This window comes from Setaria viridis, chromosome 3, assembly GCF_005286985.2.
Source record: "Setaria viridis chromosome 3, Setaria_viridis_v4.0, whole genome shotgun sequence".
Taxonomy (NCBI): domain Eukaryota; kingdom Viridiplantae; phylum Streptophyta; class Magnoliopsida; order Poales; family Poaceae; genus Setaria; species Setaria viridis.
The window spans coordinates 8,618,414-8,631,855 of record NC_048265.2 but is presented as its reverse complement, the minus strand read 5'-3'; the positions used below and the strand labels follow the sequence as shown (position 1 = coordinate 8,631,855).

Sequence of the window (13,442 nt, the reverse complement as noted above, 5' to 3'; positions counted from 1 at the left end):
CTTTTGTGACCGAACTAAAAGGCTAAACCGTTTAACTCAGTGGACTCGTTGTATTCTCTGGAACCACTCACCTTCGTGTGGGTCTGCTAAACTCGATCCTGTTCAAGTGGTTAAATCGGATGAAATCCGACGGCACTTCGTGTTAACTTGACTTAAGCATGGGTGTCGCATATTAGGCGGCTTAACCCTGTCTAATCAAGCTAATCCGAAGTGGATCCGCCACATAACCATGCATGGTGAACCTAACCTCACGACATCCGCGCACCACCGAGGGTCGCTTCCTGTGTTGGCCTTCCCCTTCAATTCCCTAACCCGTGTCGGGCCCACTTCCTTTGGTGCAAGGTTCCACAGACCCGGCCTCTGTCGTTCTGTGACCACACTTGCCACCACGTGCGGCCGCAGGGGAACTCCGTTCCAAGGACAGTGGGGCGACCGCTCACGTCTAGGTTCAATCAGGTACTAGGCTTCCCCATCCCATACTGAGTATGAGGTTAGTACTTTCAAACACTTGATCATGAACACCACCACTGTCGGGCCTTAACAGATTCCATAGACAGACGGGGCGATCAGCCGACCACCAAAAGAGTTAACTAAAACCCTGCCCCGTCCATCGTCCTTATAGTTGTAACAGAAGGGAAAAACAACCAACTCCTATAACTCACGAGTGACAGGGAATCACTCGGCTTTTACCGATTCCTATTTAAGCATAGCAACTACTCGGCCCAACAAAACTAGTGTTCAGATCACAGAAACTACGGCATGCATCTATGGTTGCAAACAACTCCTATACGTAAATGCACAAACATAAGCAGGAAGGCATGTGCAAGTTTAGGAATTTGGGGTTCATACTCTGGGGCTTGCCTTCAAGCGGAGGGGAAGAGAACTGGTCTTCAGCTGGGGCGGCTTCAGCTTCTGGAACCGGTAGCTCAGCTACAGCTCCGTCTTCGGGCGCCGGGTGTAGCTCGTAGACGCCGTTAGTGAGGTGTAACTCTACACGAATGCAATGCAGGAGTTAGTGTTTAAACGGTTATTTCAACAACACTTGCAGTTTAAGCTCGGACACTTGTAGCAAGGTTACAGAAAAGGTGGGGAAGTTCACTGTAGTTGGTGGAGAACAGGATAAAAGGGGTCGGATGGGAAATAGACTTGTGATCTGACCCTTAAACTTTAACGGATAACTGTGTTCGGGGTCCTCAGACTTGGCGCAGAGAAATCCTGATCTTTTACACAGATACCCTCAGGTCAAGGAAAAGGATACAGCCGAGTCCTCAGGCGAGGCGGAAAAGGGTCGGCTAAATAGGTAGGGTCGGGCGAGACGGAAAAAGGGGTCGGGCGAAACGAAAAGGGGTCGGCAGCTTACCTTCAGTTTATAGGTGAAGCTTTGGGGTCGGGAAGGAACAGACTTGGGCGGAAGGACTTAAGCACTAAGGCATGGGCGGCGGCGATGTCCGGTGGTGCTCCGGCGGCGGCAGAGCTTCTTGTGAGGAACAAGGAAGCTCTAGCACAGCGCGGAGGAGCAAGCGGCTGGGTGGACTGGGGAGAAGCGGACTTGAGCGGAGAGGGAAACTCTCAAGAGTTTCAGCGGAAGTGCTCAGGTGCGCTCAGAGTAGGGGCGGCAAAACAGCAAAGGCGAAGGAACTCCGGTGGAACTCTGGCGTTCCCTTTTATAGCGGCGTGGAAAAGAGAGATTTCGAGTGGCACGAAGACCAGAAGAGAAGGGTGGAGTGCGCTGCCATGGCGGCGATTGAGCGGCGATGGACGGCAGAACAGGACTTCGGAGATAGCGTCTTCGGCCATTGGGCACTGGAGACAAGGCAGCGCAGGCGCGGTTTTACCGGGGTTGAGATTTGGCGAAGGCGGGCGTCGTCGAGCGGCAGATTTGATTGGTGTGACAGAGAGAACGGCGCTACAAGCGAGGTTGCAATAGGTGAAAAGACGGGGCGAGCTGCGGCTGCGCAGGCGAGCGCGAAATAGCAGTTTGCCGGGGCACAGTTCTGGCAGGGCGAAAAAGGAGCTGTCGCGGCCGGAGTCGGGGTTGGCGATGGAGGAATCGTTGCGTAGCGAGTTCGTGGGCAGCGCGACTGTGGAGAGGCGGCGGAAAAACCGGAAGGCATCGGGGCTCGCAGCCGGGAATCCGGCGAGATGATGAGCGTGAGTCGCGAGGCGGTCTGACGCAACTGCGGCAAAACTTCTGCCATGATGGCGACGGGGCACCTTGGCGCGGCTGGCGAGGGCGCGAGCGAGACGAGGCAGAAAGGGTTGCAGAGGGGCTTCCGCTGCGATTGGGGAAGAGGGCCTGGAAATCCATTCTGTCGCGACCGGCGACTGGGCGAAGCGGCGGGCGTCGGAGAGATCGAGCCACATGGTGGAGAAGCTCTGAAGCGGCGCAGGCTGCTCGAGTGCGTCTACCTCGGGAGATCCGGGGAAAAGATTTGCGGGCCCACCAGTCAGTCTCGGTTGTTTCACAGCTCCAAGATTGAAAGGAGCACGCCTTTGGGGACTCAGAAGGAATCGACGGGGTGGGTTGGGTTCTCAGGGGTCGGGACTACGAACCGGAATGGAGCGCTCCTGCTCGGGAAGAGTTGAGACAGAGGAATCAGGGACTCGGATTGAGATTAACTCGGAGAATTTAACCAGGGTCGTTACAAGGAGGCGGCAGGGCCGGCTGGAGGTGGAGGCAGCAGGACCAGCGGGAGGCGGTGGGACCGGCGGGTGAGGCGGAGGCGGTGGGGTGCCGTGCGGCGGGATCTGGCGGGGAGGAGTGAGAGGGAGGAGAGAGAGAGAGGGGGGGCAAGGGGAGAAATTTTGGATAAGGGGACCACTTTTAGCCCCTTTAGTCCATTTTAGTATCCCTTGGAGGGGTTAATGGATTATGGGGGGCTAAAGTTTAGCCCCTCCATTTTAGCCTAGATGTTTGGGAGGAGAGGGCTAAAATCTAGCTAAAATGGGAGGGCTAAAGTTTAGCCCTCCCTTCCCAAACACCCCCTTGAACATTACGAAGAGGCAGGATATTCCTTTTCCTAATAGATCTTAAGTCAGGACTTTGCATTGAATCTATGGGCCTGTTTGGCAGAGCTCCACGCAGCTCCAGATCCTCAAAAACAGTAACTCCACCACAGAGCAGCTCCAGCGTAGATCTATACTCTCACTATGGAGCTGAGGAAAAGTGTTTAGCTAAGACAACAGCTCCAGATCCAGAAACAGAGGTTTTAGTTGGATTGTCCACTAATGCCCTTGGTGTTAATGCCCGGCTGCTTCACTAGCAGCATACCAGGGGCTGTAGCCTGTAGCTGGGTTATGAAATGCTGCAAGAATTGTCACAGCAAGTCTTATCTTGTACCTGCTATATGATTATTTTGGCACTACTGCCTGAAATTTTCAAGCAATGAAAATACAAAGGGAACTCATTTTATAATTGCAAATGGCAGCTCATGATGGCAGAGAAATGCTTTCTTGTTCTACTAGCAAAGATTGAGATCACTTGTTGAATGGCAAACGGTCATCATCAAGATAAAATGATGGCAAGGTTGGGCCTATTGTCTTTGCGCGCCATGTTAGTGCCATATAATCTGCCTCCCTGCTCCATTAACAACACAAACGTGTAAAAAAATCTTATGAAAGTGAAGAGGAATAAAAGAAACAACACTTCTAGATGAAGAGTCATAGATTATTGAGTAAAGAAAAGTGATTATGGAAAAGCAGAGTATGGGAAGCAGCACCGAAGATTCGCAGGGGCAAAACAACAAACAGATGCTGGGCATGGTGAGGCCGTGAGGGTAACCCTGACCTTGGGTTCCATGTCGTGGAATGAGTTGACGAGCACATTGTCGGCGTCCTCCAGCCCCTCGAACTGCCGCACAGAAGCCTTAAGGAACACCGGGCACCAGTCCGGCCTCGCCGCGAACGGCGGCACGTCATCAGGCCCGAGCTTGGCACCTAGCAAGCCGAGCGTGAACAGCTCCCTCCCGTCCGTCACCGGCAGCGGTAGCCGCCCCACCCAGACCTCCCCGTAGACGACATCCATGGAGCACGGCTGCGATAGGAACACCGCCGTCGCGACGCCGGCCGCCTTCGCCACCCGCCGCGCCCACAGCAAGTGCGGGTCGTAAACGAGCACGCGCACGGGCCGTCCCTCGGTGGCCTCAGACCGGAGAAGCTCTGCCAGCGTCCGGGAGCCGAATGGATTGGCGAATGGGTGGAGGAGGCGCGGATCTCATCACTCCCGACAGCTCTCCGGCCACCACCGGTGAGGAAGAGCAAGGGCAGTGGGTGGCGGTTGGCGCAGGAGAACGCACGGAGAAGAACGGCGCAGGGAGAAGGAGCGTCGCGCACGGGGAAAAAACGGAGCGGTGGCGGAAAAAAAAATAAAAAGAAGTGAACCGGTACGGGCTGTGTAATCAATGCCATCGATGGGTAATTTTCACTAACTCCACGAGGAGTTACAAAACCAGCGTTTTGAGAGCACCTCCTGAGGTGCTCCGTAGATTTGGTGGATCTGGGAGCTAGATCTGTATTTTTCATGGATCTGGATTTCACGAAGCTGGACCGTTTGGCTAGAAAAACTGGGAGCGGAGCTGTTTTTGAAGATCTGGAGCTGCGTGGAGCTCTGCCAAACAGGTCCTATATTGCCATAATCGGATCCATGAAAATTGATTGTACATGTAGTTTTCTTTTTTTTCTGAATTTTTAACTTATTAGTCATATTTGATATATGGAGCCTTTAAATTATTTTAGACCGTCAGATCTTCGTAAAATCCAATATTGTATATTCTTCTCTTTTTTAGATTAACGTGAAAATTTCTAGATCCTCTCGACGAACATGGTGACTTTTTTTGATATTATTGTATTAATATCCCGACCTCATGTAAAGACCCCTCTTTGTACGTTAACCGCTATTGCGCACGCACCTATTCACCATGGCGGCGGCGGCGGCGGCACAGCGGCTAGCTAGCTCCGGACCAACGGTGCTGTCCCACCGCCTCATGAAGCACTTCGCCGCCGCCGCCGCCAAGTCCCCTAGAGATGGCGCGTGCAGTGCCGGAAACCTCGTCTTCTCGCCGTTGTCCTTGTCCATCTACTCCTCGTTCTCCGTGATGGCCGCCGGCGCCCGCGGCAGAACCCTCAGCGTGCTGCTCCACGTCGTCTGCGCGACGTGCCGCGAGGGCGCCCTCGACGAGGACGCCCGTGCCACGGCGCGGCACGCACTCGCTGGCTATCCACAGCTGGGCGGCCCGCGCGTGTTGCACGCGTGCGGCGTGTGCCACGACGCTACGCGGACGCCGAAGCTGGCCTACGCCTACCGCAACACCGCCGCTCCGTGGGGCGGCGTGGCCCGCGCCGTCGACTTCGCCAAGGTCAGCACGCCGGAATCAGAGATCTATCTATTAATAATCTAACCTAATCTGGCAATGTGTCTCAATCGATCGTGCCTGCAGCCCGAGGAAGCAAGGAAGCAGATCAACAGCTCAACGTCATCGACTCTATCCTCGATCCGGCGGTGTTGGGCGACGACGCGTGTCTCATGCTCGCCAATGCCGTCTACTTCGAGGGTCGTTTGGAGAGGTCATTCGCGGCCAAGTGCAGGAACATGGAGGACAGCAGGTCGTTGCACCGACTCGACGGCAGCACCGTTGACGCTGAGTTCATCTGCAGCGACGAAGACCAGTTCATCGAGACGCACGACGGGTTCAAGGTGCTCAAGATGATGTGCACACTACGCGACCCCTTCCATGGTGTGCCGGCCAAAACGATGGATGCCCTCTTGTGGGCGAGGAACATGTCCATGCCCCAGTTCCCACGGCACTCCATGTACATAGTCTTGCCGGACGCGCACGACGGCCTATGGAGCCTCCACGACAAGATGGCGTCGAGCCCGAGCTTCCTCCACGAGCACCTACCGGAGTGGCCTGTCAATGTTGGCGAGTTCCGGGTGCCCAAGCTCAGGATATCCTTCGCTCCACGACCACGAGCCTGAAGCATGCTCTCCACCAGGATCTCGGGATCGAAACGATGTTCTCAACAGGAGCCGCTGATCTGCCAGACATGTTAGAGCTCGACGGATCGCACGAGCCGCTGTTCCTATCGGACATCCTGCACAAGGCGGTTTTCGAGGTGGGTGAGGAAGGCCTGTCGCCGACGGTGCAACGGACGAAGCGTCAGTCGGTATCTGTCGACTTCGTTGCAGATCATCCATTCATCTTCTTCGTGGTGGAAGAAGAGTCCGGTGCCATCGTCTTAGCGGGGCATGTTCTTGATCCAACACAAAAATCTTAGCATATCAGGTGTAGTTTAGTTCAATCGAAATGTTCTCACATTATATGGAATGATGTACGAAGCGTGATCACATCATAGTCGCATGATCATCACTATAGAATTGCATCTGTGGTTTCTGGAGGAGTTTTCAGACGTTTACTAGTTCATCTCTGTTCTTGAGTCATTTGTTGTTTAAGGTGATTTTGCTGCATGCGCAGGGAGAAATTGTGGAGTTTGCTCTTAAACAGATCAAATATGCATTTCTTCATGTCTTGTGTAGAAATTGGTAGCCGGGTATTTTGATGGATATTCTCATGGTTTTCAAAACTATGATCATTTGGAGGTGGATTTGACAAGTTCTTCCAGATGAATGAATTTTGCAAGTCGACCACGCAAGACGACGAGAAGCACCACCGTGGGTGGGCTCAGGGCCATCTGTGATCTACTCTCCATGTTTCCTTCAGAAAGTAGTATAGGAGTATATGTGAACCTGCACAGGTTTTCAGTCCAAAGCAGCAACGTGACATGCAACAACACGACATCAATTTTTTTTTACGTAATTTCCCCTTTCCCATAGCAAAATTTTCCCGTGGCCACAATCAACCGGAGCTCCCGCAAAGCCAGGCGAATTTTCTGGCCTTTGTGAACGTAGTTTAACTCCGCAATTGATGTGTTCATAAATTTTTGATTTGAAATGAACTAAACTTCTTTGACCCGGTCCGGTCCAATCCACAAAATGTTGAAGTCTACTAGACTTGCAATAACTTGTGGATTTTCCTATGATCACACGTGGGCTCCACGGGGACTCATATATACCTATCAGAAGACAGATAAGCAACATATCTTTAAAATCCATATTAAACCCATATACAACATTTTTCTTTAACATTTTTAGATATTTATCAACATTTGTTGATGTTCATCAATATTTTTTAAAAAAGTTATCACCAACATTTCTTGGCGTTGCCCGGACCAATATTTTTCTCTAACTTTTTTACATTCACCAATATTTTGCTCAACATTTTTTTACACGTACAGAATTTTTTAACATTCACCAACTTTTTTTAAAAAAATATTGAGATAGTTCATTTAAAATGTTAATTTTTAAAAATACAATAAAATATAGTTATATTGGATCTCATTGTGTTACATCAATTCTCGGGAACACAATAGTTTAAACGGAATCCAAAACGTATTTAGAGTTTGAGAGAAAAATAAGATCAAAATTTTAAATCCGGAAAGATTCTCTCCATCCCTCTCATACAAATGACATGTGTCCAGTTCCATTCCAAAATCATACATGCTCACGATGCTCTCTGCCTCAGCTTTGATCACTTCTGTTGGTTGAAATTTGCATGAATCTCATGAAAGATAAGTTTAGAATATTTTTTTCGGAGGATGGATTTCCTGGCTCCAAGCCGAGACGAATTTTCTTCCTTGTGAAAGTAATTTCCCTTCACTCCACCGTGCGGTCCGGCCCCGCGGAGTTTCTCGTGGACACACGGAAGGCGAGTCCACCCCGGCCCAAACTGACGGGCCCAGCGAAGCGGAGTTCTCTGGATTTCTCGTGCACCAGACGGCTCCACGTCACACGCTCCCGCTGATGGGTGGCCCCCACGCGCCCAGCCCCCCATCGGGAGATCGCTGAAGAAATATCGCGCGGCTTATGGCGCGCGTCCGCGTGGCGGCCTCCTCATCCACGCAGCGCCCCCAGGCCCCAGTTTCCCCACGCATATCTCCCGCCGCGCCACGCACCCCTTCGCGCCAGGCACCCGCCCTCCTGGCGCCTGATCCGCCGTTTGGCGGCGTCCCGGCCGTCAGATGCGGCACCGCGGCTCGTGGCCGCCGTCGCGCCCCGCCCCTCCCCTTATATGGCGCGCAGCCGCGCATCTGGCTCGAGATCCCGTCCACGCCATTTGCACCGCGTCGCATCGCTTCCACACGACCAGCAGCGAGTTGAGCTGAACGCCTGTGCGCCACAAGAAGCTTCTAGATTGAGGCAGTCGAGCTAAGCTAGCCCGCCATGACGTCCACCGTGACCACGCCCAGCCGGCCGCTCGCCGCCGGGTGCCGCTGCGCGGCCGGGCCGCGGCGGTCCGGCCCCGCTGTGCTCGCGCTCAACAATGGTCCGCGGCGGCGGGCGCCGTCCACGAGCTGCTCGGCGCTCGCGTCGCCCGAGAAGCAGCGCACGGCTAAGCTCCCCCCGCCGCAGCGCCCGTCGAGGGCCCCGGCGGAGGAGGGGGAGGGGACGGACTACAACGAGGTGGCGGCCGCGCTGGAGAGCATCTACAAGCTCAGCCCCGCCGTGGTCGAGGAGAAGCACGGCGAGGACGACGAGGCCAAGAAGGACAAGAAGAAGAGGAAGGGCAGAGTGGTGAGCATCTTCATCTCAACCTGGACACCGTTGCATCAACGGTTCAACCAGCTGGTAATTCCTGCAGCGACCCAGCTAATTAATCGCCATCTGCGCGCGTATGCGTGTGCAGGGCAGGAGCACGGTGATCGTGAGGAGCCGGCGGAGGAGGCGCGGGAGGAGGATGGATCTGGGGAAGAGGGTGGAGATGAAGCAGAAGGAGGGCGATGCCGGCGGCAAGCAGGAGGAGGAGCGGGAGTTCGAGGAGATGCTGCTCCGGGAGCACTCGGTGTCCACGGACATGGGCAGCCTCGACTGGAAGCGCATGAAGATCCCGCCGGTGCTTAGCTCCGCTCAGAGCGCGCGACTCTTCAAGACCATGCAGCCAATGAAGGTAATTCACTAATCGTCCAATCCCACCATCCTCGGTTTGATTTGCCGGAAGAGAAATTAGGAGTTGATGTGCATACTCCAATTGTTATCCCAGGCGATCTTCGAAGTGCAAGAGAGCTTGAGGGAGGACTTGCAGAGGGATCCGACCGACGCTGAGCTCGCCGAGGCCACCGGCATGACGGTCCAGCAGCTGCGCCGCCGCCTCGACGTCGGCAGGGCCGCCAGGAACAAGGTCATCAAGGTAAACACAGTGGCATGGCTGATCCCCATTTGCTTTTCGACTTGTACCGAACTGGGAATTTGAGTCACGAATCACACTTGGTATTCCGTAGTCTGGAAACTTCAGATTCGACATTAGAAATAGGGGCACAGCACAGAGCACACTGACCCATTGGTTGGGTTGCAGCACAACCTCCGGCTGGTGCTGTACGCCATCAACAAGTACTACCCGGACATGGCCAACGACGAGAGGTTCGACGACCTCTGCCAGGCCGGCGCCAACGGCCTCATCACCGCCATCGACCGGTTCGAGCCCAAGCGCGGCTTCCGCATCTCCACCTACGCGCTCTTCTGGATCCGCCACTCCATCGTCCGCGCCATGACGCTCTCCAACTTCACGCGCTTCCCCTTCGCCATGGAATCGGTAGGTAACGATGCCGAACCTACAATTTTTGAGATCATGGCTTGGGATCAGAGGATAGACGGTTCTGAACAATTGCAACGAACGAAACGGTGGGTGTGCAGGAGAGGCAGGAGATCAACAAGGCCCGGGAGGAGCTGGCGTTCGAGCTCGGGAGGGCGCCCACGGACGAGGAGGTGATCAAGAGGGTGGGCATCTCCCAGCAGAGGTACCGCGACGTGCTGCGGATGACGAGGCCCACCTACTCGCTGCACTCGCGGAACCGCGTGACGCAGGAGGAGCTCATCAACGAGGTCACCGACGACGACGCCATCGGGGTCGACGCCGGCAAGCACAACACGCTGCTCCGCCTCGCCATCGACGACCTCGTGAGTCTTCTTCTTTTTCTGTCTTAACATCAATCGCTCGAGATGGAACGTAACAGAAAGTTCTGAATGGATGCGCGCAACGGATGTGAGTGCAGCTGGACTCCCTGAAGCCCAAGGAGAGCCTGGTGATCAGGCAGCGGTTCGGGCTCGACGGCCGGGGGAAGCGCACGCTCAGCGAGATCGCCGGCAACCTCAGCATCTCGCGGGAGATGGTCCGCAAGTACGAGCTCAAGGCCCTGATGAAGCTCAAGCACCCCACGCGGGTGGAGTACCTGCGCAGGTACATGTGAGCTCATCGTTCGTACCGTGCCGTAGCATCATGCATGCGGTGCACAGCCTACTAGTACTACAAAAACATAGTTACTCTGCTGTATATATTTCTGCCTCCGCTACTCCGCAGTCTCTGCACTGCACAGTCCATCGCACTACACTGAAATCACTCCGTGTTATACTAGAAGACACTGTACATATACAGGAATGGTGTGTGTGTGAATCGTAATGAGTGAGTTCATTCGAGTGAGGTTGTATTGCAGACCTCGCATGCAATTCTTACCATACATTATATATAGTATACATGATGTAAGAAGTCGAGCAATGTCCCCTGCTTTTTGCAGCTCCGCATGGTAATTAGTAAATCATCATATTTCTGCAATTATGCAGACAGAGATTTCATTTCCATGGGAGTAATGTTAGCAACTTAAATCCAGCAGTTTCCTCAAGCCTGAACCTTAAGAGATTTGTTAGAGCGAGCTCAAATGCTTGATTTTTAAGTTTGTCTCAATCATTTTTCTCCCCTAGCTCCGGCAACGGCACCGGCAAGCCTTAGGGTTCAAGTTGCGGGTTTGGGGTTGGGGGTGGGATTACCTGTGATTTGCTGTGATTTGCGGGCCTAGAAGAGGCTTTGGGGTGGCTCGCCGATCGGCGGTGGTGGCGGTCGAGACGGCAGGAGAGTGGAGGCGACGCTTGCGCCGCCGAAGCCAAGCGGCAGAGGACTCCTCGCTAGGCGGTGGAGGTGGCAGGGGCGAGCGCCAGCGGCGGGTTAGCACAGAAGCGGTTGAGACGGTGGCGGCGGATCCAGTAGCCCACCGCCGAATATGGGCAAGGCAGAGACGGAGGTGGGGGCAAGCGGCCATCGGCGGAGAAGGATGGCTGCGGAGGCTACCGGAGCAGGACGGGCGGTGGTCGCAGCGGGACTGTGGCATCGGGCGTGTTGTACATACATCTATGGGTCCACCAGAAGGTTTGAACAGTCTTATATGCAGGGTTTGACACCGAGACGTATCTGATATGAAGGCTATGACACAGGACGGCGTAGTCTACGTGGCAAGATAAGAACTGGTCGAGGATTAGAAAAAGTACTCGTAGCAATCAAAGTAGGACTCACCTACTCAAATCCGACTAGTATTCTTATAAGCAACCGACCTGTAACCCTACCCCCGGCAATATAAGGCGAGGCAGGGACCCCTCCAAAGCAATTTAATCCAACCAACACATAGGACGTAGGGTATTACGTAATCTAGCGGCCCGAACCTGTCTAAATTGTGTGTGTGTTCACCTTCGAGTTCCTGATCTCGGCGAGCCCCACTAACTAAAACACTACCTCGGGCACCCCCTCAGTAGGTTGCCGTGTCTAATCACCGACAACTGGCGTGTCGAGATAGGGGCTCTCGTCTAGAATCCACTGGCGAACTTGATGGCACAAGTTATCATCAAGCCAATCATCATGTTCGAAACAGGTGCGACGTTCATCTTCGGCTCCTAGGTTTGCATCGCAGATGATGCTGAAAATTTCTACCGCCACATTGCGTCAACTCTAGAGAAGAAGCAGCAAACCATGAAGCTCCAACGTCAAGCTCTGGAGGATCTTGTCAACAATTTCGACGAATTTTCATTTCTGACCTAGTCAGAGGCTTGGGGGACGAATCCAAGTACAACTCGACTCCTCCCGCCAGTCGGATAGATTTTCATGAATTGATGCATAAGCCATCGTGCAAATCGGACTACTACTCGAGTCGACTTCCGTTCGGACTCTGCAATGCAGCCACTATTTATCAGGCTACCCTGTCCAGATCATAATCCAATACGGACATGATCGAGAACTTTGACTACTACTCGGATCCGGACAAGGAGACCCCTTTATCAGGTCACAACAGGGCCTGGTGATTACATCGACTCCCCAAGGCAGATTCGTCTACTAGCTCAACATGAAGCCACTTGCTCTCGTCAAGGATGACGATTCACACGTCATCGCTTAACTCGACACCCTCCCGTATCAGGAGGGAGCTCATCTTTCGCCCATCTACGAGGAAGGTGGCACCACAGAGGTCATCACTTCAAGCTTAGGAAGCTACTATCCAGAACGAGAACTCTTCGCTCTCGCCGCTAGACAAAAGTACGAAGAAGAAGAGCAACAGGACAGAAACCCGCAACACGAGCATCACACAAACGATGTTTCGTAGGATGAGCTCACTGCAAACGTTGATGGAGAAGAGATCGAAGTTGAAAGAACTTGACGATGAGCAAGAAACGTCGCGAGGGTAGAGCACCACCGCCGCCTTGTAGCAGACCTACCAATCATGAACCTAAATAACGCATTTGAAGCAGTTCAAACACGTCAGTATCGTACTTACCTCGCCACCATCGCATCCATTGATCTCATCACTCACGCCATGCCGCAAAACAAGTATACCAGACAGTTGGCTGAACTGACAAAACGCGCACGAAAACCCGATACAGTCAGTTCAGCACTCCCCATCCCAGCGCAGTCGACTTGGCAGTAGCCATAGAGGCCCTCTGTGCAGATCGAGCCAACTCGAAGGCACCAGACCAAGCCAAGCTGGAGTAGAGGGTAGTCGGGCGGGACCCTCAGGAGGTCGTGGCCACCATGGGACTAACTCAGAACCCGAACGCCTAGTAGAAGACCTTCGCAACAAGATCAACGCCGGTCGCGACGCTTGTACCATCGTTGACGGACGGCGCCACGAACGTGAGAAAGAAGTCGAGCACCTAGGGGATGATTCTGATGGGTTTCCCACCTTCTCCAGATATGCGAGGAGGACAATTCTACCCAAAAAATTCAAACCTCTGGTATCACCAAGTACAATGGCAAGCAAGATCCAGTCTAATGGCTCCAGTGCTACTCATTGTCAATACAAGCAACTGGAGGAAACGAGACACCAAAGTCATCTACTTCCCCATCTGTACGGAGGCAGCACCACTCACATGGCTAAAATCATTGGATAAGAACTCCATCGACATGTGGAAGGACCTCAAGGTGGCGTTCACCAACAACTACGCAGGGGCAATGCAGCGTCCTGACAACAGGATTGACTTGTCTCAAGTTAAACAACAAGAAGGTGAGACCCTGCGGAGTTATTTACGCCGCTTCTTCAACAAGAAGGCCACAATCACGGACATCACGAAGCGCAATGTTATA

General features: G+C 53.5%; 3 protein-coding genes across 3 annotated transcripts; 2 read left to right on the top strand and 1 right to left on the bottom strand.

The window, feature by feature from the left end:
* Positions 1-2,792: 2,792 nt before the first annotated feature.
* LOC117850159 (UDP-glucosyltransferase UGT13248) lies at positions 2,793-4,416 on the bottom strand. Its single transcript, XM_034731962.2, has 2 exons — positions 3,788-4,416; positions 2,793-3,577 (listed from the first exon to the last, which is right to left on the bottom strand). Exons 1-2 carry the CDS (start codon positions 4,022-4,024, stop codon positions 3,506-3,508), a joined length of 309 nt encoding a protein of 102 aa, XP_034587853.1. The 5' UTR covers positions 4,025-4,416; the 3' UTR covers positions 2,793-3,505.
* A 500-nt stretch (positions 4,417-4,916) lies between these two features.
* Positions 4,917-5,974, top strand: LOC117849000 (putative serpin-Z6C). The gene is made up of 2 exons (XM_072292345.1): positions 4,917-5,358; positions 5,436-5,974. Exons 1-2 carry the CDS (start codon positions 4,917-4,919, stop codon positions 5,972-5,974), a joined length of 981 nt encoding a protein of 326 aa, XP_072148446.1.
* Positions 5,975-8,050: 2,076 nt separating this feature from the next.
* On the top strand, positions 8,051-10,678 carry LOC117846848 (RNA polymerase sigma factor sigE, chloroplastic/mitochondrial). Its single transcript, XM_034727947.2, has 6 exons — positions 8,051-8,626; positions 8,739-8,999; positions 9,093-9,239; positions 9,405-9,641; positions 9,743-10,006; positions 10,102-10,678. Exons 1-6 carry the CDS (start codon positions 8,276-8,278, stop codon positions 10,294-10,296), a joined length of 1,455 nt encoding a protein of 484 aa, XP_034583838.1. The 5' UTR covers positions 8,051-8,275; the 3' UTR covers positions 10,297-10,678.
* Positions 10,679-13,442: the final 2,764 nt, after the last annotated feature.